The 23,547-nt window shown below is 45.3% G+C and overlaps 1 protein-coding gene across 1 annotated transcript in view; it reads left to right on the top strand.

Moving 5' to 3' along the window:
• Window positions 1-23,547, top strand: part of OLFML2A (olfactomedin like 2A) — a 92,135-nt gene that overhangs the window by 31,011 nt on the left and 37,577 nt on the right. Inside the window, exon 2 of the mRNA XM_066580794.1 lies at window positions 8,251-8,514. Coding sequence (XP_066436891.1) covers window positions 8,251-8,514 — 264 coding nt within the window. The remainder of the gene's footprint in view (window positions 1-8,250; window positions 8,515-23,547) is intronic.

Below are 23,547 nucleotides of genomic sequence, written 5' to 3'. Positions count from 1 at the left end.
CCCCTTTAACATCAAATGATGTGTTAAGGCCCTTTTACAGGTGTCGAACATCCGACCTGTCTAAATATGTCAGTCATGAATGAGAAAATACTTATTGTCAACTGGTTATTTTTAAGCCACCATAAAAATGGGCGCTGGTCAACAGAATATTTACCTGTGCAAAGTGGGTGATATTCTTCTGACTATCGGGGCAAATGATCGTACTAAGAGTGATTCTCTGCTGGTGTAGCTGGCATTAGTGAGTGCTACTCAATATGCTATTTGTCGATATACGCTTGTTATAACAGGCCCTTATACTATGTAGAAAAAGGGGATTGCTCTGGGCAGGAAGTTTGTCTCTATGGGGCTGAGAGAAAATGAAATGAAAATTTCTTAAATGGTCAACTACAATTCAATTAAAGGGCCTCTGTCATTCTGGCAACCCTTTCCTTATGCCTTATTAGTGCATATGGATATCATAGATGAGGTCCCCCAATTCGGATCCCCCTTTATGATCCAGTGTGGATAATTTCTAACAAGCTAAAGCTCCCACTCTTGAACACCTGTTCTTATTCATGTTTTGCATGGATGGTCAGTCAACTGAACTGCTGCATGTAGTACTACAGTTCAACTTTAAAATACATTTCTGCTTGCCAAGAGACCCAGAAAAATATTTTAAAAATCCACTCCCAAAACATCACTAATGTGTTTCTGTCAAGTAACTACAGTCTTAGGGCTATTTTACATGAGCGTATTTTAGCCATTGTTTTCACGGCTGGCCGATTTACGCTACAATCTGGTGCATTGGATTCCAATGCATCAGATCACATGGCCGTATTCCCCGGCGTGGAAATGCCCGGCCGGGCCAATATAGCGCCGGGCGCTTTCACACCAGGCCAAAAAGATAGTCCTGGAACTATCTTTCGGCTGGAATACGTCGACCTCTGCATGGGCTCCTATGGGAGCCAATGACAGCAGCCGGAGAAGTGAGGTGGGAGGGAGTTTAGCAGCGTGACTGCTAAACTCCCTCCCTCTTCTCTCCTCCTCTCTCCTCCCCGCCGGCTGTTTGCAATGGGAGGGGGCAGTAGGGGGCACAGAGCTAAGCTCTGCCTCGCTCCGCCCCCTCCCATTGCTGGCTGCGGACAAGGGGCAGGGAGGGGGGGGGGGTGCTGAGCTCTGCCCCCATCATGCCCACTCCAATTGCAAACAGCGGCCGGAGAAGCAAAAGAGGAGGGAGTTTAGCAGCGTGACTGCTAAACCCTATCTCTCTTCTCTCCTCCCCTCAGGCTGTTTGCAATGGGAGGACGGGGGTGGGACGGGGTTGAAGGTAAGCTCTGCCTTGCTCTGCCCCTCCCATTGCTGGCTGCAAACAAGGGGCGGGGAGGGTGCTTAGCTCCGCCCCATCCTGCCCACTCCCATTGCAAACAGCTGGAGGGAAGGAGAGAGGAGATGAGCCGGTGAGGGGGAGGGAAGGGGAGGCAACGGCATTGCGACCTCGGCATATATGCACCGGGGCCCATGCCATCTAAACGGATGCTCAAACGTTACATTTTTGCGCCTATTCATGCGCTTTTACGGCACCGGTGGGCACACGTCAAAATGCTCACGGCCGTGTGAATAGGGCCTTATTGTAGCAGTCCCTGCTAGCCATAATTAACTGCCCCCTACAGTCATACTGAGTCAGCCACCACATGGATTACATCTGACTATTGTCCATGAGTATAGCATTCCTCCCTCTCCACCCGCCATACCGTGCACATCTCCAGCCCCTTTACCTTCTGTATCATTCATTATTTGTAGCATGTAAGCTCGTTGGAGCAGGACCCTCACCCCTACTGTCTCCATAAACTAATTACTACAGGTAACTGTGTTTTTTGTGCCTTTGTTTCTTGTATCTATTCTCCCCTGTTTTGTAAGCACTATGGAATATGTTGGCTCTATATAAATAAAGATTATTATTATTAGCTATTTTTCTGGGTCTCTGGACAAGCTGGAATTTCTTTCAAAGTTGCTTCCTTATCTGGATGGTCAAACAAGCCCGTGCTCTCCTGTGCATCTGGAGTGGGCTGGTGAGCTGGTTCCTCTCTTTCAGTACTACATTTCCCCTGTAGTGGCCGCTACAGCAGAGATGAGCAGTAGATGGCCACTCAGGAGTCAGCTCTGCTGTGATTGGCTGATCGCCATGGCAGCTCTTATACTGTATTAAAGGGGTTGTCTCCCCTGTAATTAAGATTTCAGCCTGCACTATGAATTTTATTGAGAGTTTTTGTAAATCTAAGTTTCCAGTGACAGAAAACCATTGACTTCAATAGTGTAGTAACTGTATATATGTGCTGTCTGTGGAATGTCACTGAAATCAATGGTTGACCGTAGTTAGTATAGAGAAGTATAGAGGTTTAAGGTGAGGTTCGAGTACGTAGACTCAAGATAGACATTTCCGAGGATTTGAAAAGTCAGGAATCCCTTTAAATGGACAGATTGTTGTGATTTTATTTTTGATTTATCAACATGGGATTTGTAGATAGGAAATGCTGAGTCACTTATTCTAAATGGGAAAAATAGGAGGTGGGGGGAATTCATCAAAACAGAGAAAGAGTTCAGAGAAACTAGACACTTGACAACAGATTATTTTCTTAATGCCAGATTATGTATAAGTGATTACCTCCAAGGATTTTATGGAGTAAACATCTGCTAGTCATCATTGTGTTCTGACTCCTTACTCTATAATTGTAGCAGAACATAGGCAAGTGCTTGAAAAAAAAATATATATATTCACTTAAAACTGTAATATCAGAACACAGAAATATTTTTATATTCTACACAATGTAGCTTAGACTCCGATTTTGTAGACTGTGTGCTGCTTATACATGCGTGCCCATCCAGTAGTCTCTAGACTACAATGTATGCAGCATCTATAACACGGTCTCTACTATTTGATCTTGACTTGAGCCTGGAGGACCAGGTATTAAATATTAGTATGTATCTTTAGCTGTGGATACCCGACTGTTAGCAGTCCCCTGGATCGGCTTTAAGGTATTGAATTAGAATCCTAGAATGGTAGAGTTGGAAGGGACCTCCAGGGTCATCGGGTCCAACCCCCTGCTCAGTGCAGGATTCACTAAATCATCCCAGACAGATGTCTGTCCAGCCTTTGTTTGAAGACGTCCATTGAAGGAGAACTCACCCGTGGCAACCTGTTCCACTCATTGATCACCCTCACTGTCAGAAAGTTTTATCTAATATCTAATCTGTGTCTCCTTCCTTTTAGTTTCATCCAATTGCTTCTAGTCTTTCCTTGTGCAGATGAGAATAGGGCTGATTCCTCTGCACATTGACAGCCTTTCAGATATTTGTAGACCGCTATTAAGTCTCCTCTCAACCTTCTTCTTTGCAAGCTAAACATTCTCAGATCCTTTAACCGTTCCTCATAGGACATGATTTGCAGACCGCTCACCATCCTGGTAATTCTTCTCTGAACTTGCTCCAGTTTGGAAGGCTCTATTCATGTCTGCTTTATGAGCTACATCTGAAGGATATATTTTGTTAGCAAAAAAAGTATCCGAAATGTATGCTAGGTTTAGCATTTGCTCGGCGCACCGTTTTCTTTGGCAAAAGTGTTCTTTTATCATATAGGTACAGTTTGGTTACAGTTGTATATATTTTTTGCATATGTGAGGGGACCCTGGTATCAGGCTTCGGGGTCACTGGTGATCTGGGACAGTGTTGTAGCATGGAGGCACTGGAGATGGCTCACATAGTGTTTGGGAGCCATTATGTTTGCTTTCAATAACCAACTTCAATGAAATGTTAAAAGAAAAACGATAAACAGTTTAAGTACCATTCTGAGATCACTTAGGAGCGTGGACTGATTGGCTATTATAGAAGACCTGCATTGGCGGTATTGCATTAAAAGTCCAGTACCCATATGTTGGGTATTTCAAAACTCTTACCCAGTAACCAATGCTTTAATCTAAGTTCTTTTTACCCATGCAATGGATTTCTGAAAAGTCCTTACCCGGTCACCAGTAATGTAGTCTCTAACAGCTCTATATCACATCAAAATTGTTGGGCATGAGGGAGGAGGGGAACAAAAATGCAAAAAGTTTCTCCAATACTTGTATTCAGCTCAGCCTCTGTCCAAAAAAAAATGTATTCCCCATTGAGGAGCTTACTCCGTAGGGCTCATCCTAAACTCTGCAGTTTCTCTCACTCCAGATAGTATCCTTTGCTCCTCACTCCAAAGAATGGCTGCACAGACTTAGGGGAGTGTCCCAGCTCCTTACACTGCAGCATAGCTGCACAGACTTAGGGGTAATATCCCAGCTCCTTACACTGCAGCATAGCTGCACAGACGTAGGGGAGTACCCCAGTTCCTTGCAATACAGCATAGCTGCACAGACAAAAGAAGTATCCCCAGTACCTTACACTGCAGCATAGCTGCACAGACTGACTATATCCTGTCCTTTCCCACTCAGAGAGCAGCTCATTGTTTCCTCCCCTGTTAAAAGTCACAGTCAGCAACAACTATACTCCCTTTACGCATACATATGAACTTTCCTCCCAAATTGATAGAGACCTTCAATTTGTAGATGTTTTCCACTTGAAGTAAATAATATGCTGTTTGTGAGTATAAGAAAACTTATCTTGTTGCCACAACTTTGTCGCACTATATCCTGTCTTCCAATTCTGTATTAGAGATATTAGATGGTTTTGAAAGCGGACAGGTCTAATTGTGAGGAAAATATCAGCCTAGGAGATTGGTACTTGTGTCCAGAATTCTTGGAGTAGCGTTCACTTCTCTATTGACATTCCATTCTTTGGTTTCTGGTGAAACGCATTCCAAAATGTATGACTACAGATTGGAAGCAAACACTGAAGCTTCCTATTAAGTGACAGCAAGCAGAGATTCTGAAACCCATGAGAAAGTCCTACAGAAAGGATATTGGAAATCGTTTAACCCTTTATATACAGTATACAAAAAATAATCTTTATTTGCTTAAACTGGAATAACCCGGTATTACGACGTATACACCGTCGTTATGGTTGTATGTGTTTATGAATGCTGAGCCCATGAAAAAGGAAATGTCCAACATTGGAACCAAACAGAGCGGAAAAAAACCTAATGGTCAGTATGATTAAAGATAAAGCATTGATAATTGATTTGGTCTAAATGATGAACAAGTTCCGAATTGTGCAGTAAGTTGGCACAATACAAATAATGCCATTGTCCAGCTGAGACGGGATCCTAGACCCTCATTACTTGTCTGTTCTTCAGCATGAACGCAGCTGCCAGTCTGCTTCATACTATGTGCTAATTGGTCGCAAAACATGAGTAAATGACTGTAATGACATAATTCATGCACAATGAATTAATGAATTGAGCTTAATGAGTTAAAAAACATGGGGCGCTCTTACCATAGATTTGTATTGTGCTTCCAAGCAATTGTTAGAAATGTCCAAGCTAATGGGTTCCAAGGAAAATATAATTACAACTATAAATGAATTAAGCACTAAACTTGCTGTAACTTTTTGTTACAATGTAGCCACCAAATCATGTACTGAAGTTGTGGGATTTTTTGAATTCTGCTTTAAAATTCATGAAAGTAGAAGAGAAACTTGGATCTTATCCATGGAGACATGTAAAATCCACCACTAGTACTGCTACGGTCCTGACCATCAGTAATTAGGGGTGATAAGTGTTGTCATAGTTGAGCTTTAAGCTGCCCAAACCCTTAGATAGCTCATGTTCGGCAGACGGCTATCACGCCTGACACCGCCATACTAGGTTTGCCACCTATTCACCAAAACGGTGTGGCTTATCACAACGTGATTTTACTTCCTTTTTTTCCCACCTGGCAATATATGAATGAACTGACACCGGATGGCTACCATTATGGTGGTATTCTCTAAGGCTCCTTGTACTAAGGTGCCAACTGCCAATGCCTCCTATATTGTGTCACGAACTAGTGTTCACGCCAGAATGGGGCACCATCCACAAACAGGCACTGAGGGATTAAGTGTTGATGCCTTCATAAAAATGCACAGGTTCAGGGGCTACTTATGACCTACAGGGGAGTACATAGAACGCATTGGATCCCCTCCAAAAATGTGTGTGTGTATATATATATATATATATATATATATATATATATATATATTCTATAAGACAGCTTTTATGGACCAACAGGCTTAGATACAGCTTCTCAACCTCTAAGTAATGTAGTCACCATATAGTAGTTAGATAGCAGCCCTACACAGTGATAGTGATTGCAGTGCAGTTACCACCAGTGATTACAGGTGACGTCTCCTCTGATTGATTACAGCTGTTTTCACTTTTCTTCTATATCTAGACCAAATTCTAAATTTCCAAGCTTCTTCCAGTCATGACTGGTCTTTGAATACTGCATCACAGCCTGCTGCTACCCCCAGTGAACCTCTCAGTGACCCCCTATAGTATTACTGGCCCCCATTTATTAAGAGTGCTTCCCTTTGTGGGCTCCTATCATACTAGTACTCCTCTCTGTGGCCCTCGGTAACACTGCTCCCTTCTTTGGCCCTATATGGTAACAGTGCTTCCATGTGTGGTCCTCCACTTAGTAAGTAATACTGCTCCACCGCTTGTAAGCTGTAAGGTAGACTCTTTCCCTGGCCCTGGGACACTGTACTGTGAAAGCAAGAGCCAGGGAAGGAGTAAGCTTTTACAGCTTATGCTTTGCAGAGAGCATGGTCCTGGCAGCAAGCAGTAAAGCGATTATTGTTCTGCTGGTACCGGAGCGGGTACCTGCCATAGCAACATTATAATTCTTACCATCAATTAATATTGACATTAAAATATTATTACTGGCCCTGGCCTCCAGATGTGTTTACTGGTTGGGTCAGTAGTCTAACGGCTGAGTGGTAACCCTACAGCACAGACATGCACACTTGAATTAGCCAATTCTGCATGTGTTTTGAATGTACAGAGGGAAGCAGAGGGAAGAATACTGTGGATTATCTCCCAAAAACTAAAGCATTGGGCAGTTGATTGAACAACCTCGTCCTCATCTCTTCCGACATCTACCATGGGGAAAGAGTCAGAAGGTCCCCATGCACATTAGATGCCCAGTCTGTCCTGCTGAAATTGTTGGGTTCAGACGATCTTTATCTAACATGTATAGCCACATGTATATTTTCAAGGAAATCCCTTTGGGTAGCATTGTCATTAGTTACTGTTATTTCTTGTTCCTGACCTTATTGTCGATATTAGTGTTGAGCAAACTGAATCAGTAGAACCCTGTTTCGGGTTGAACTTTGCATAAAGTTCAGTTCCGCATGAAGCCAATCCGAGCTCTTAGCAAAGTTTTATCCAAAACAGGGTTCTCCTGGTTCAGTTCACTTAACACTAGTCCTGAACACTGGTGTATAACACTGTCTAAGAGCCTAAAAATAGAGATGAGCGAGCATACTCGGTAAGGACAGATACTCGAGTGAGTATCATCCTTACCGAGTACCTGACTGCTCGCCTGCAAAGATTCGGGTGCCGGCGTGTGTGAGTGCTGTGTTGCGGGAGTGAGCAGGAGGGAGCAGGGGGGAGAGAGAGAGATCTCCCTCCCGTTCCCCTCTGCTCTCCCCCGACGCTCCCCGCCCCCCGCCGGCACCCGAATCTTTGCGGGCGAGCAGGCAGGTACTCAGTAAGGACGATACTCGCCCGAGTATTTGTCCTTACCGAGTACGCTTGCTCGTCTCTATCTAAAAACCCTGTATAACATTGTCAGAGTATTATACAAGGGGTTTATGGTTCTTACACAGTGTTATACACCTGTTTTGAACTTTCGCTTCAGTGCAAAGAAATTCGGATCGAACTGAACTTTTTACAAAACTTCGGCAAACTGGCCGAACTTTTCAAAAGTTCACTCATCACTAGCCAATATATTTTTGTTTAGAGATTGTCACCATTCATGTCAATCTCTGTCCCCATTCTAAATTCCCAAGCATGCACACACAAACTTTGGCCAGTTTCTTTCTACGACCTACAGTACTAGTATGTATTTTAGAAAGTAAAAGAAACCCAGAGTATTACCACACAAACACAGCAAGAACATACAGTGATGCACATGTTGTTCTATGGTGGTTTACACCTAGGACCGCCATGCTGAAAGCTAACAGCGCTAACTATTGAGTCACCATGATCACCCTACTGTAGAACACATTGTTATAAATATTCTGACAACTACTACTCTTAATATCAAGTGGTCTAATAAAAATGCTTCATTTTGTAATGTTTTTTTCCAGGTTTTTGGAGATACTGATCATGTGCGCATGATTTCAGAAGGCTCGGACTGTCGCTGTAAATGTATCATGCGCCCCTTAAGTAAAGAAGCGTGTGCCCGGATTAAGGATGGCAATATGCAAGTGGAGGATTATTATACAGTGGAAACAGTCAGCTCAGGATCAGATTGCAAGTGTTCCTGTACTGCCCCACCATCGTCTCTTAATCCATGTGAAAACGAATGGAAAATGGAGAAAATGAAGAAACAGGCTCCTGAGCTATTTAAGGTATTATATAATGTCACTGTCTATATGTGGGCAAAGCCTAACATTATATACAGGCAACCTATGTGGCTAATATGGACCCATGGAGAAGGGGAACCAACTATCCTGCCTCATACTATTCCTTAAAGGGTATTGTAAACCATGGGCAGAGCTTCCCTTCTTACCAGGCACTATAGTGTTCTCAAAATTGCTGGTGGACCAACCCAAAAGCTATGCCGTTATCCTGTTCTACAAGATATTCAAATTGAGTTAGGGATGAAGGATTTGTCCTGTTCTAGGAATGAAGACTGATGGAGCAAACAAACTTCAGGAAAAGATTTTCTATAGAGACCTCTCTTCTCCATGTTGCTTTTTATTGGCTAATGATAAAATGAGATGTGATTAATAATAGCCTTGTTCCAGGTAAATATACTGTATATTCTCGAGTATTAGCCGACCTGAGTATAAGCCGAGTCAATAAGTTTTACCACAAAAAACTGGTAACATTTATTGACTCAAGTATAAGCCTAGCTATATTTGAGTATATGCCGAGCTATACTTGAGTATACACTAGGTAAAGAAAAAACGCAATACTCACCTCCATGCCGACGTCTGTGTCCCTGGCGCGATGGTCTCCCCGACGGTGCGGCAAGCTGCTTGAGAATTCTCCCTGCTGTCATCTCCCTGCTCGGCTTTGAATTCCCCCGCTGTCAGCACTGTGTAAGTAAGCGATGTGATTGGATCAACCGCCAGCCAATCACAGCCAGCGCTCGATAAACCAATCACAGCCATTCAGTGATGTCATTCACTGAATGGCTGTGAATGATCGAGCGCTGGCTGTGATTGCCTGGCACTCGATCCAATCGCAGCGCTTACCTACACAGCGCTGACGGTGGGGGAATTCAAAGCCAAGCAGGGAGATGACAGTGGGGAGAATTCTCACGCAGCTTGCCGCAACCCTGGGTAGACCATCGTGCCAGGGACACAGGCGCCGGCATGGAGGTGAGTATTGCGGGTTTTTTTTGTTTTTTTTTTTACCTCACTCGAGTACAAGCCGAGGGGGGCTTTTTCAGCATAAAAAAATGTGCTGAAAAACTAGGCTTATACTCTATTATATATGGTAATTTTAGAAAACTGCCATGAGGGTCGAAAAAAATGCCCAAAAAACAGTTGACTCATTTATATTTTTGCTGCTCTTATTAAGTACCTATAACAAAGATGGAGAATAAGTACAGAATTGAGTAGACAGGAAGAGAGAGATCTCTCACTCTTATATGATTCCAAGAAAGATGCATCTCCATTGGCATCTTTGAATGTTTTTGAAGCCTCTAAGTGACTCCTTCTGGGTTAGTGCTGAGCGAACCGAAAGAGTTGAACCATGTTTCACGTCAAACTTTGCTAAAAGGTTTGGTTTCATGTGAACATGGACATTTTTCTTAGCCGAACCTTTTTCCTTCCCTCCTTTCTTCTTCATTAACTTTGCATTAAAAACAGCTTAAAAGTACTTAGTTATACTCCCCTGTGACCTAAAAGTGTTATACCGGACTTTCATTTCTCTTAGACAGTGTTGTATATGAGTTTTAGGGGGCATTGGTGACATCCGGTTTGAACTAATTTGGCCCGGGTTGAGCTTTTTGCCGAAATTCAGTGAACTAGCCAAACCAAACTTTTCAAACTTCACTAATTAGTAGAAACCCTTATGGTCTTGTTTGTGATGTCTACAAACTGTAGAGTCATCATTACAGATAGAATGCTAATGACTTCCATTTCTCACAGACTTCTCTGCGAAAGAAAGAAGGGTCAGCAACCTGTGCTCAGAGTCTTGGATGAAATGAAGTCATTGCCAATGCAACCACAGAATATGCTGTTTACAGCAAATACTCTTTGCCCAAGTATGCGGTGCAAAGATGAGTTTAAATGGGTTTTCCCATTACCTAAAATTGCTCCACAGCCACTCTGTGCTTCCTGTTTGCTGCTGGCCAGGGCATGTGACTGCTGCAGCCAATCACTGGCTATAGAAGATCTCTACTGTGGCCATTGATTGGCTGTTGAAGGCACATGTCATGGTCAGCATCAACCAGGAAGTACAGAGTGGCTGTGGAGCAATTGTGGATAGTGGGAAAAGCCCTTTAATAAACCCCCAAATTCTAAGTGAACACAGACTGCTAAAATTACCATTAGAACAATAAGAACAATACAAGGCAGACTCTTTATTAGTGCCCATGTGCGTGAGGATGTTCCTTGCACAATCAAATTTACTATGTATTGCATAGTTTAGGAAAGAGGGGTATCTAGTATATTTTAATGTTCATAGCCTACTTTACCTGCTCTCACTCAGGGGTGGAAAGCTATCAAAGTTGTAGAGGTAGCTGTAGCACCCAGACTAATGGCCCCTCTGACACTAGTAATACAAATAGTACATGGTAAGTTAGTGACCCTGTTATAGACCTTTAATTGGGACCTGGGAGCATAAATTTATGTCTCTCTTCTTACTACAGAAATATATGAAAAGAAGCATGATTGCCTACATAGTTGCCTGATACTGCCTTACTAGCTATAACGGCCCGCATTATATTGATGCTCATAGTACCTCTATGCAGATTTACAGTATATCCCATTCAAGGTCTGGGAAAAGGGTGCGTAAAAAACCCTACGGGTACTTATGGTTGCCGATAGTAGTTGTCACTTGGTATAAAATATATAGATAAGTTCAAAATGGTGGAATAATTTATTGACTCCACACAAGAGCACAACTCCTATGTATTTTTGGCTTTTTAGTGGGAAATGTTCTTAGTAGAGATGAGCGAGCATACTCGCTAAGGACAATTACTCGATTGAGCATTGCCCTTAGTGAGTACCTGCCCGCTCAGAAGCAAAGATTCGGCTGCCGGCGGCAGGTGGGGAGCGGGGGGGGGGAGAGCGGAGAGGAACGGAGGGGGAGATCTCTCCCCCCCCCACTCCCCGCTGCTGACTGCCGCAACTCACCTGTCACCCGCGCCGGCAGCCGAACCTTTTCTCCCGAGCGGGGAGATACTCGCTAAGGACAATGCTCGATCGAGTAATTGTCCTTAGCGAGTATGCTCGCTCATCTCTAGATCTTAGACATTACTTTTAGGTAGACTCCTATCATTCTACAAAATGGAAAATGCTAATTAATAGCAGCTCCAGGCGTTGTCCGTGGAAAATGAGTTATGTATATTTTTTACCATCTAATTATATCACTATCACAGGAAGTCATGGGAAAATGCCTGAGCTATGGGATGGTCGTTTTATCTCATACAACTGAGCAATTTCTATTTTTCTATGAAAACTCCCTAAGGCTTCCCTTATTTTATCTTTCAAAACATTGAGCCAGGACTCCAAACACTACGGTCACTTGTTTAAATGAAACCGAGTCTGATGTTTAGTCGAGTGGAAAATATACAGTCTCAAGATAGCTTTCTCATCATGTCTTTCTTTCTAGCTGTACTGAAAATAAGGTATATTATGGTAACCTTCCATGGATGATGGCCACCCAATGGTGGCCATTTTTTCTATATACAGTGGTGGTCAACCTAAGACATAACAGTTGCCTTAAATAATGGCCTTCAACTCCTTTGTTCTTAAAAGCGTTGTCCAAGAAGTAGAAGTACTTACCCAACCCAGTGGTGTTGGAACCTCTACTTCCAGTCTGGTTTTGACATCAGGTCACCTGTGATGGCCCTTCCGTTACCTGTGATGTTATCGCAGGGGGCTTGCTGTTCGGCTCATTTCAATAACTAAGCTAGCCCCTTCTCTGTCATGTTCAATGTGGAGACAAAGAAGGGGCTGGTTCAATTATTAAAATGAACCAAGCAGCCATTCTTTTGTGATGATATCACAGACAATGGAAGGTCTCCACTTCCAGTCTGGTTCAAACACTACTGGACTGGGAAAGGGAAAGTATTTTCCCTCCTTTGACAACCACACAGAACATTCAGCAGGGTTTTAAACAAGTCTAGGTCTACGCTCTTGTGGTCATTTTCACAGTCTTCAAGTAGATTTTTTGGGTCTAGAATACGGTTTGTGAGTTCTTGGGGTACAAGACTACAGTTGTTTGATCATTAGCATGGGGTCAGCACTGCACCCCATGAGGCTGCTTTCTCCTTTGCCATGGGATATACAGTAGGTTTAGCATCATATTCGACTGATTTTCATAGAATTCGTCAAGTAGAGCTAAATAGCTATCTCTGGATTCGATCTTTATTCTCTTTTCTATATCATTCTAATAGTTCAGAATGTTTTTTAATCCTCTTGCTCTTGGACCAAAGGAAATGCAGTATTTTAGGACGATTCCTTTAAGAAATGAGTTGATGAGTTGAGCACAATTGCTCTTGTGGAAAGTTGTCTGGGTAGAGTTTTTTCTGTAAGGCGGCTTTCACGTTGCCAAGAAAATCGTGCGAGGTTTGTCCGTTGCAGGATGCATAAATCTTGCACAAATATGAACCCCATTCTTTTGAATTGGGTCATATATATGAGCAATTTTTTTCCATCATCGCGGTGCAGGAACAAAATCGCTTTGTGTTCCATCTTTTGGGTGTTTCCTTGGAACTTGTCGCCCATTGTTTTCAATAGGGCCAGCAAAAGCATTGCATGGTGCCCGAGGTGCATGCAAGTGCGATGTGAGATTTCCCACTGAAAATAATGGGAAACACTTGCCGATCCTCGGATGCGGTTGTCAGCTGTGCCGGAGGATCGCTACTTCCTTGAAGTTTTTTGACACAAAAAAACCTTGCATTCCGCAAAATCGCAATTTACCGCGAAATCGTGATTTTGTGCGATCGCGATTTTAACATTAACAAGTCCCATAGACCCCTAGAGAAAAAAAATGCTGCATAAGTCACTGTGAAAAAGAACTGTAGTGGGTAGTCACCCTAAGGATGTTTCAATTACATTTCTAGATTGGCTAATTTTAAGTAAATTGATGGTTCTGATTGCTATGATTGTAGCATTTTTGGATTGCCTGCTGGGTTTGATTATACCAATTTCAAAAATTACATAGTTGATAAAGTTGAAAAAAATGCAAATAAGGGATATGGAATAATACCTCCACAGCGCCACCTATTGGAAGACAGCATTTCTTCAAGCCAAAGTTAGACTCTTTATACAAGCCTTGTAACAATGACCGGGAATTAAAAGCAAAGCCAGACTCCATGCACAGACAGCTGTTTCAGGGTATTTGCCCTTCATCAGTGTGCAGTAGGAGTCTGGCTTTGCTAGTGAGAGGCCTGGGACGGTAGTCAGAAACGAGACGGTGAGTGAAGAGACTCAAAAGGCCATTCATGCTTTATTACCCAGAGGAGCATGAATGGCCTTTTGAGTTTCCCCACTTACCGTCTAGGTGCTCTCCCTACGGAGAAAAGATAATTTAAAAAAAGGGACATGTGCCTTTACTTCCACTCATAAAGCTGCAATGTTGATAAAGAAGAAGGCAAAACCCATATGGGTCAGATCCAATTGCCTCATATTAGGGGAAAAATTTCTTGCTGACTCCAAATAAAACAATCAGACTAATTCCTTGGATTAACGTCCCATCAACCTATCGGTTTACGTAATGCCTTATACCATGTAAAAATGAATCATATAAGGCAGGAGAAGCCCTAGTTACTCAAGAAGGCACCACCAACTAATGCTACATACAGGAATTCCCAAAGGACTTGAATACACGGAACACATGTGCAACACATTGGTACGTCCAGTTGTTGGACTTCTACCATCCATGGTAGCAGGAAGAAGTCCTTTCCCCACTGGCTGCTTCTCTATACACCCTGAAGACAAAACTAGGCTGCAGAGACAATACATTATGCCCCCATGACCTGCCTCCTCTTTATCCCCATGTCATCAACAGTTAAAAGCTTTTTTATGTCTTTGCCAATAAGCTAAAAAGTACTAAAGTTAACTTAACAATTAAGATAATGGTAAAGCCATAAAGGTTATTGTTCCGTATATTGCTGATTAAACCTCTCCTATTTATTGAGCTACCATTCAAGTGATTGTTCTCCGCTTCCATTACCGGATCAATATAGCAGTGAGTTATTACGGAGTCTGACAGATACATGTTATTAGTTACAGAAAGTTACAAAGTTAGATCCCATTTCCTCCAGCATCCATCGATGCAGTGATATTTATGGAATGAAGGCAAACATCCAGAAAGTTGCTGCCCATTCATATTTGTGGGAACTGTTTGCACTATAGCATTAATAATGTAATGATTACCCATTCCAGGACTGTTACTCATCTGTACTGTACTTATTGATATTGATTGAAATTGTTTATGCATATGTAAGCACAGCAGTGTCTGACTGATGTGCTCCGGCCAACCCATAAAATTAATTCCAGAGGCCCGCTGTACTGATACATGCCAATATTACCCCATTCTCAAATTCTTGACTGCTGCATTCTTCATGCATGTTAGTGGAAGGATGCAAATAAGGGAGATGGAACAATACCTCTGCAGCGCCACCTATTGGATGGCAGCATTCCTTCAAATCAATGCTTGACCCTTTATACAGGTCTGTAGAGCAATGATTGGGAAATTGAGAACCAAGCCAGAATCCATACACAGACAGCTGTTTCTGGGTTTTTGCCCCTCATCAGTGTGCTGTAGGATCTGGCTTGGATAGTGAGAGGAATACTGCCATACAATAGATGGCACTGCAGAGGTATTGTTCTATCTCCCTTATTTGCATATTATCCAGAGGAGCATGGATGGCCTTATAAGTCTCCTCACTCACCTTCTTGGTGCTCTCCTAAGGAGTGATGTTACCCCTTCCAACCCAGTGGAAGGATGGTGATATTTGTATGCAGCCCTGCTTTCACTGAAGTATATGGAGCATGCTACAGGCAGGAATTGGGGAAATCCTGTTCAGTAATAGGTTAACACCCCAGAGGTGGCATTTATGGCATATCAGGAATTTGAAAAAGAATTTAATTTGATTACCTAGTAGGAAAGGGGGCACATCCTTTTTTTTTTTTTAAGTAGTAGTCTACTGCTTGGCCTCTGTCTCTGACTGATTCCATCCTAGGCCCCTCTGAGTAGTCTGCCTCCTGGTTCTTGACTTGGACTAGTTGGCTTCTAATCCATACAAGCCAGACATAGGTGCTCATGCATCACCAGGCTGCAGCAAGAAGCTGTAAATGATTGGGGGGCCTCCGGCAGCGTCATTGGATGGATGGGGCCCAGGGAGGATACTGACTGGCTTCTTAATGCATGTAGATGTCATCTCAGCCAGTCTATGCGTCTATATAAGTAGATAAGCTAGGCAGTCTACTATATGGACATATCGGCTAGCGGCGATGCTTCCTATGTGTACGTAGTACATTGAGTGTACTATGTGGTGCGCCACACATGCAAAGTTTTGGCGGCTTGAGCCCAGTCCTGTTTCAGGACTCACTCCTGGATTAGCAACCACCGGGGATTCCCCGGTACCCCTGTGGGCCAGTCCAAGCCGGAGCACAATATGGATGGAGTAGTAAGAAGAAGTTGTCCAACATTACAAAGAAAAAAAGTGTACTTTTTTCCTAAAAATAGCGCCACTCTTATCTATGGGTCACGCCTGGTCTAGCAGCTCATCCTCACTCAAGTGAATGGGGCTTAAGTGCAATACCAAAAACAGCCACCGGACAGATGTGGCGCTGCATCTGGTAAAAAGAAAACAAAAATCAGACTTTTTTTCTAATCCTGCACAACCCCTTTGATATCATCATCCAAAAGTTTATCCCTATTTACTTTGCCAAGGCACAAAGACAGTGACAATATTGTTTGCGATATCCCTTAGTCTTAGCACGTTGATGAATTCTTCTGCATAGTAATAACCAGCTAATGTTTGGACTTTACAAAGAAGGCTTTGAAATCAAAGTGTGGCAAATGTCACAAGCTCTCACTCAATGTTGGGAGCTGGAAATACATGAGAAAGGTTCCTTTTTCTTACTCTTCAAACATCTTCCACATTAGATAAGTTGCGGAGCTGGAACTTATGAGTGATGGGACGGGAATTACATCAGATACGGTGACGACTCCCTACAGGCAAAAGAGAAAGATGGATGAGATCTCCAAGACTTCTGCCTATTGCTTCGGACTTTGGAGGTTTTCAAGCATATATTGATCTGCACATAGTGAACACTGATGGGTGTATAGATCAGGGGGCCTATAACACCTACAAGGAGTTTCGAGTTCCACTGATGGCACCTTTAAGCTTGATAAGTATAAAAATTGGTAAACAGGGCTCGGATGACTGTTAAGGTATTGGGCCAACCCAATCTGCCAATGATCTCGGAAGCTGAACCCTATAATAAGACAAACTCTTTAACTTTAAAGGGAATGTGAAGTCAGAAAATGGCATTCTATTTAAAGGGGTCTTCTGGGTCTCCTATACTGATGACCTATCCTTAAAATAGGTCATCAACATCTGATCGGTGAGGGTCTACCACTTGGGAGCTTGGTTGCCCATGATGTCCTCTTCTCATGTATGTGATGTTGCATTCATCCATCATGTGGCGTGATAGCAGCTCAGTACCATTCAGGTGAATGATCTGCTATATCAGGAACACTGCTATGATATATATGGCACTGTGCCTGGTATGCAGCCAAGAGGCCACAACACTTGTCTAAGCAACATGACTCTTCCAACAGCTGATTAGTGATCGGAGCAGTGAACTCCCGCTGATAAGATAAGGATATCTCATCAAAACTGGGGTCTTCTAAAAACCCTTTAAATTGTGTTTTAATTATAAAAATATATATTTTTATTGAGTATCCACATAAAAAACTTGAAAATTGCAGTTTTCACACTGGCCTCTAGAGCAGATTCAATAAAGGGATATTTCTTGTTTTCTGTAGCTATAAGTTGTCAGCTTTGCTGTATATAGGCAAGGAAAATCATCTAATTATGATTACAAAGTGGGGCAAGTTATTGAGAGCTCTATTGTACTGCCAGAAGCCTTAAAGGGATTGTCTGGGATTTTTATTAGGATAGATCATCAATAGTTGATTGGCTGGGATCTGCTGCTTTGGATCCCCACCAGTCAGTTTATACATAGAAAGTACTCTATTGAAGTTCATGCACATGTCTATATTACAATACTTAAAAAGTATTATATAAGGGCTGAAGCCTACAGCTGTATTACAGGGTGTAGAAAAGAGCTTATGCACAAGGCCATATTACAATATATAGAGAGAAGTATATAGTCATTCACATGACAATACTTATGAAGTTCTATATAAGGCCTCATGGCCTTATTGCCATATATAGGAAGCACTATATTGAGGTTCATGCAGACGGCTATATAACAATACTTAAAACATATTACACAGGGTATCCCACTCACTGGAGGTCCGGAAAAATTGGCTACAATCCAAGACGAATTAAATCAAATTTGGTGAAAATATACCTTACTCAATGAGAATCAGGAATCCCTGATGACATTGTTGTTAATTACTTCTTAACCCCTCTGCTGCCATCCACATGGTGGCAGTCACCGGCAACGGAGACGGAACATCTAGTTTGGGCAGATAGTTTAGAATTCTTGCTTGGCACACCATGCCACATCGAAAGTCAATGTTTTGGTTCAGTCATGTAGTCAATAAGAGCCTGTGCTGCTGGTGAAGGGAAAGTTAACTGGAATTAGCCACAAACTATCCAGGAATTGAATAGGAACATGGCACAGGAAATTGCTGCTGTAATGCCGGACATGCTTACCGTAATGTTTAACAATATGTAGAGATGAGCGAACGCGTTCGTCCGAGCTTGATATTCGTGCGAATATTAGGGTGTTCGGGATGTTCGTTATTCGTAACGAACACCATGCGGTGTTCTGGTTACTTTCACTTCCTTCCCTGAGACGTTAGCGCGCTTTTCTGGCCAATTGAAAGACAGGGAAGGCATTACAACTTCCCCCTGCAACGTTTAAGCCCTATACCACCCCCCTGCTGTGAGTGGCTGGCGAGATCAGGTGTTCGCCTAATATAAAAGTCGGCCCCTCCCGCGGCTCGCCTCAGATGCCTGGTGAGTTAGATGAGGGACAGTGCTGTTTATACCGGAGCTGCTGTAGGGAAAGAATTGGTAGTTAGTGTAGGCTTCAAGACCCCCCAAAGGTCCTTATTAGGGCCACTGATAGCTGTGTGTTGGCTGCTGTTAGCAGTGGGTTTTTTTTTTTTTCTCAAAATCGCCTCTGCAGACCGTTGCACCTGGCATTAGGGACAGAAGTGCTGCATAGGCAGGGAGAGTGTTAGGAGTGAGTGTAGCCTTCAAGAACCTCAACGGTCCTTTCTAGGGCCATATTTATCCGTGTGCAGTACTGTCCAGGCTGCTGTTGGCTGTGCTGCATTTTTTTTGGGCTTCTCAAAATCGCCTCTGCAGAGCATTCCACCCTCCATTGATACTGCAGGGAAAGAATTGTATAGGCAGGGCCACAACACAGTTATTATTCATAGAATATACGCAGTGCTGCCTGTTGGTGGGAAAAAACTGAAAACAAATCTATTTGTCCAGCCTCTGTCCGTCCTTACGCCTGTGGAGACGTGTGAGCTGCGTGAAAAACATTGCTAAATCATACGCAGCCAGCTACGCTTTACTGCTGGGTTCGCCATTTGCTTTCCTTAATTGGGAAAAAAAATACCTGCTCTGCCAGAGTTATAATAACTCTGCTACCCTCACGTTCTGTGACACATTAGCAGGGACACAGCACAGTTATTAAACTTCTCAGGTTCATTGAATATACGCAGTGCTGCCTGTTGGTGGGAAAAAACTGAAAACAAATCTATTTGTCCAGCCTCTGTCCGTCCTTACGCCTGTGGAGACGTGTGAGCTGCGTGAAAAACATTGCTAAATCATACGCAGCCAGCTACGCTTTACTGCTGGGTTCGCCATTTGCTTTCCTTAATTGGGAAAAAAAATACCTGCTCTCCAAGAGTTATAATAACTCTGCTACCCTCACGTTCTGTGACACATAAGCAGGGACACAGCACAGTTATTAAACTTAGATAATTCATTCACTAGAGGCAGTGGGGCCTTTCGTTTTCCAAAAAGGGCAAAAATTATATTTGGCCTGCAGTCTTGCGCCAATTTATTTCCTGCCTGTGAAATCAAATCACTGGTAATACAGCATGCTGAGGGGTAGGGGTAGGCCTAGAGGACGTGGACGCGGCCGAGGACGCGGAGGGCCAAGTCAGGGTGTGGGCACAGCCCGAGCTCCTGATCCCGGTGTGTCGCAGCCGACTGCTGCGCGATTAGGAGAGAGGCACGTTTCTGGCGTCCCCACATTCATCGCCCAATTAATGGGTCCACGCGGGAGACGGTTATTAGAAAATGAGCAGTGTGAGCAGGTCCTGTCCTGGATGGCAGAAAGTGCTTCGAGCAACCTATCGTCTACCCGCAGTTCTGCGCCGTCCACTGCTGCCAATCCGAATCCTCTGTCTGCTGCTCCTCCTTCCTCCCAGCCTCCTCACTCCCCTACAATGACACCTGCTCAGGAGCGGGAACACTCCCAGGAACTGTTCTCGGGCCCCTGCTTAGATTGGGCAGCAGCGGTTCCTCTCCCACCAGAGGAGTTTATCGTCACTGATGCCCAACCATTCGAAAGTTCCCGGGGTCCGGGGGAAGAGGCTGGGGACTTCCGCCAACTGTCTCAACAACTTTCTGTGGGTGAGGAGGACGATGACGATCAGACACAGTTGTCTTGCAGTGAGGTAGTAGTAAGGGCAGTAAGTCCCAGGGAGCAGCGCACAGAGGATTCGGAGGAAGAGCAGCAGGACGATGAGGTGACTGACCCCACCTGGTGTGCAACGCTTACTCAGGAGGACAGGTCTTCAGAGGGGGAGTCAAGGGCATCAGCAGGGCAGGTTGCAAGAGGCAGTGCAGTGGCCAGGGGTAGAGGCAGGGCCAGACCGAATAATCCACCAAGTGTTTCCCAAAGCGCCCCCTCGCGCCATGCTACCCTGCGGAGGCCGAGGTGCTCTGAGGTCTGGCAGTTTTTCACAGAGACGCCTGACGACCGACGAACAGTGGTGTGCAACCTTTGTCGCGCAAAGCTCAGCCGGGGAGCCAACACCAACAGCCTCACCACCACCACCATGCGCAAACATATGATGGCCAAGCACCCCGCAAGGTGGGACAAAGGCCGTTCACCGCCTCTGGTTTGCACCCCTGCCTCTCCCCCTGTGCCCCAACCTGCCACTGAGATGCAACCCCCCTCTCAGGACACAGGCACTACCGCCTCATGGCCTGCACCCACACCCTCATCTCCGCTGTCCTCGGCCCCATCCAGCAGTGTAGTTCAGCGCACCGTTCAGCCGTCGCTTGCGCAAGTGTTCGAGCGCAAGCGCAAGTACGCCGCCACGCACCCGCACGCTCAAACGTTAACCGTCCGCATCGCAAAATTCATCAGCCTTGAGATGCTGCCGTATAGGGTTGTGGAAACGGAGTCCTTCAAAAGTATCATGGAGGCGGCGGCCCCGCGCTACTCAGTTCCCAGTCGCCACTACTTTTCCCGATGTGCCGTCCCAGCCCTGCACGACCACGTCTCCCGCAACATTGTGCGCGCCCTCACCAACGCGGTTACTGCCACGGTCCACTTAACTACGGACACGTGGACAAGCACAGGCGGGCAGGGCCACTACATCTCCCTGACGGCACATTGGGTGAATTTAGTGGAGGCTGGGACAGAGTCAGAGCCTGGGACCGCTCACGTCCTACCCACCCCCAGAATTGCGGGCCCCAGCTCGGTGCTGGTATCTGCGGAGGTGTATGCTTCCTCCACTAAAGCACCCTCCTCCTCCTCCTCCTCCTCTGTCTCACAATCAAGATGTGTTAGCAGCAGCATGTCGCCAGCAGTCGGTGTCGCGCGGTGTGGCAGCACAGCGGTGGGCAAGCGTCAGCAGGCCGTGCTGAAACTACTCAGCTTAGGCGATAAGAGGCACACGGCCCACGAACTGCTGCAGGGTCTGACACAGCAGACCGACCGCTGGCTTGCGCCGCTGAGCCTCCAACCGGGCATGGTCGTGTGTGACAACGGCCGTAACCTGGTGGCGGCTCTGCAGCTCGGCAGCCTCACGCACGTGCCATGCCTGGCCCACGTCTTTAATTTGGTGGTTCAGCGGTTTCTGAAAAGCTACCCACGTTTGTCAGACCTGCTCGTAAAGGCGCGCCGGCTCTGCGCACATTTCCGCAAGTCCCACACGGACGCTGCCACCCTGCGCACCCTGCAACATCACTTTAAGCTGCCAGTGCACCGACTGCTGTGCGACGTGCCCACACGGTGGAACTCTACGCTCCACATGTTGGCCAGGCTCTATGAACAGCGTAGAGCTATAGTCGAATACCAACTCCAACATGGGCGGCGCAGTGGGAGTCAGCCTCCTCAATTCCTTTCAGAAGAGTGGGCCTGGTTGGCAGACATCTGCCATGTCCTTGGTAATTTTGAGGAGTCTACCCAGGTGGTGAGCGGCGATGCTACAATCATTAGCGTCACCATTCCTCTGCTATGCATCTTGAGAAATTCCCTGCAAACCATAAAGGCAGCTGCTTTGCGCTCGGAAACGGGGGCGGGGGAAGACAGTATGCCGCTGGATAGTCAGGGCACCCTCCTGTCTATTTCTCAGCGCGTACAGGAGGAGGAGGAGGAGCATGAGGAGGATGAGGAGGAGGGGGAAGAGACAGCTTGGGCCGCTGCTGACGGTACACCGGCTGATTGCCTGTCATCCTTTCAGCGTGTATGGCCTGAGGAGGAGGAGGAGGAGGAGGATCCTGAAAGTGATCTTCCTAGTGAAGACAGCCATGTGTTGCGTACAGGTACTCTGGCACACATGGCTGACTTCATGTTAGGATGCCTTTCTCGTGACCCTCGCGTTGCACGCATTCTGGCCACTACGGATTACTGGGTGTACACACTGCTCGATCCACGGTATAAGGAGAACCTGCCCACTCTGATTCCCGAAGAGGAAAGGGGTTCGAGAGTGTTGCTATACCACAGGACCCTTGCGGACAAGCTGATGGTAAAATTCCCAGCCGACAGCGCTAGTGGCAGAAGGCGCAGTTCCGAGGGCCATGTTGCAGGGGATGTGCGTAGATCGAGCAGCATGTACATCCCAGGCAGTGCAACAGTCTTTAAGGGCCTGGCCAGCTTTATGGCTCCCCACCAAGACTGTGTCACCGCTCCCCAGTCACGGCTGAGTCGGCGGGAGCACTGCAAAAGGATGGTGAGGGAGTACGTAGCGGATCGCACGACCATCCTTGGTGACGCCTCTGCCCCCTACAACTACTGGGTGTCGAAGCTGGACACGTGGCCTGAACTAGCGCTGTATGCCCTGGAGGTGCTTGCTTGTCCTGCGGCTAGCGTCTTGTCGGAGAGGGTGTTTAGTGCGGCTGGGGGAATCATCACAGATAAGCGTAGCCGCTTGTCAACCGACAGTGCCGACAGGCTAACACTCATCAAGATGAACAAAGGCTGGATTTCCCCAGACTTCTGTTCTCCACCAGCGGACAGCAGCGATACGTAAGCAATACGTAGGCTGCACCCGCGGATGGAAGCTACGTTCTCTCTCACCATCCAAAACGGGGACATTTCTGCTTCATCAATCTGTGTCTAATATTCCTCCTCCTCCTCCTCCTGCTCCTCCTCCTGAAACCTCACGTAATCACGCTGAACGGGCAATTTTTCTTAGGGCCACAAGGCTCACTCAAATAATTTTTCTGAACAATTTTTATAAGTTTCAATGCGCTTAAAAGCATTGGAACTTTAACTTGAACCAATTTTTCGTTACACTGGGCTGCCTCCAGGCCTAGTTACCACTTAAGCCACATTAACCAAAGCGATTAATGGGTTTCACCTGCCCTCTTGGCTGGCCATGGCCAATTTTTGGGATGTACATTAGTACTGTTGATACAGCAATTTTTGTGGGCCCTCGCCTACAGTGTAATCAAATTAATTTTTAGCCCACCTGCATTACAGCTGACGTTACCTCAGCTGTGTTGGGCAATGCAATGGGATATTTTTGTGTACCGCCGGTGGGTTCCAGGGAGCCACCCATGCTGTAGGTGCACA

Source organism: Eleutherodactylus coqui, chromosome 10 (assembly GCF_035609145.1).
Source record: "Eleutherodactylus coqui strain aEleCoq1 chromosome 10, aEleCoq1.hap1, whole genome shotgun sequence".
In the NCBI taxonomy this organism is placed as follows: domain Eukaryota; kingdom Metazoa; phylum Chordata; class Amphibia; order Anura; family Eleutherodactylidae; genus Eleutherodactylus; species Eleutherodactylus coqui.
The sequence above is the reverse complement of the archived record's forward strand: the minus strand, read 5'-3'. Positions and strand labels throughout refer to the sequence as shown.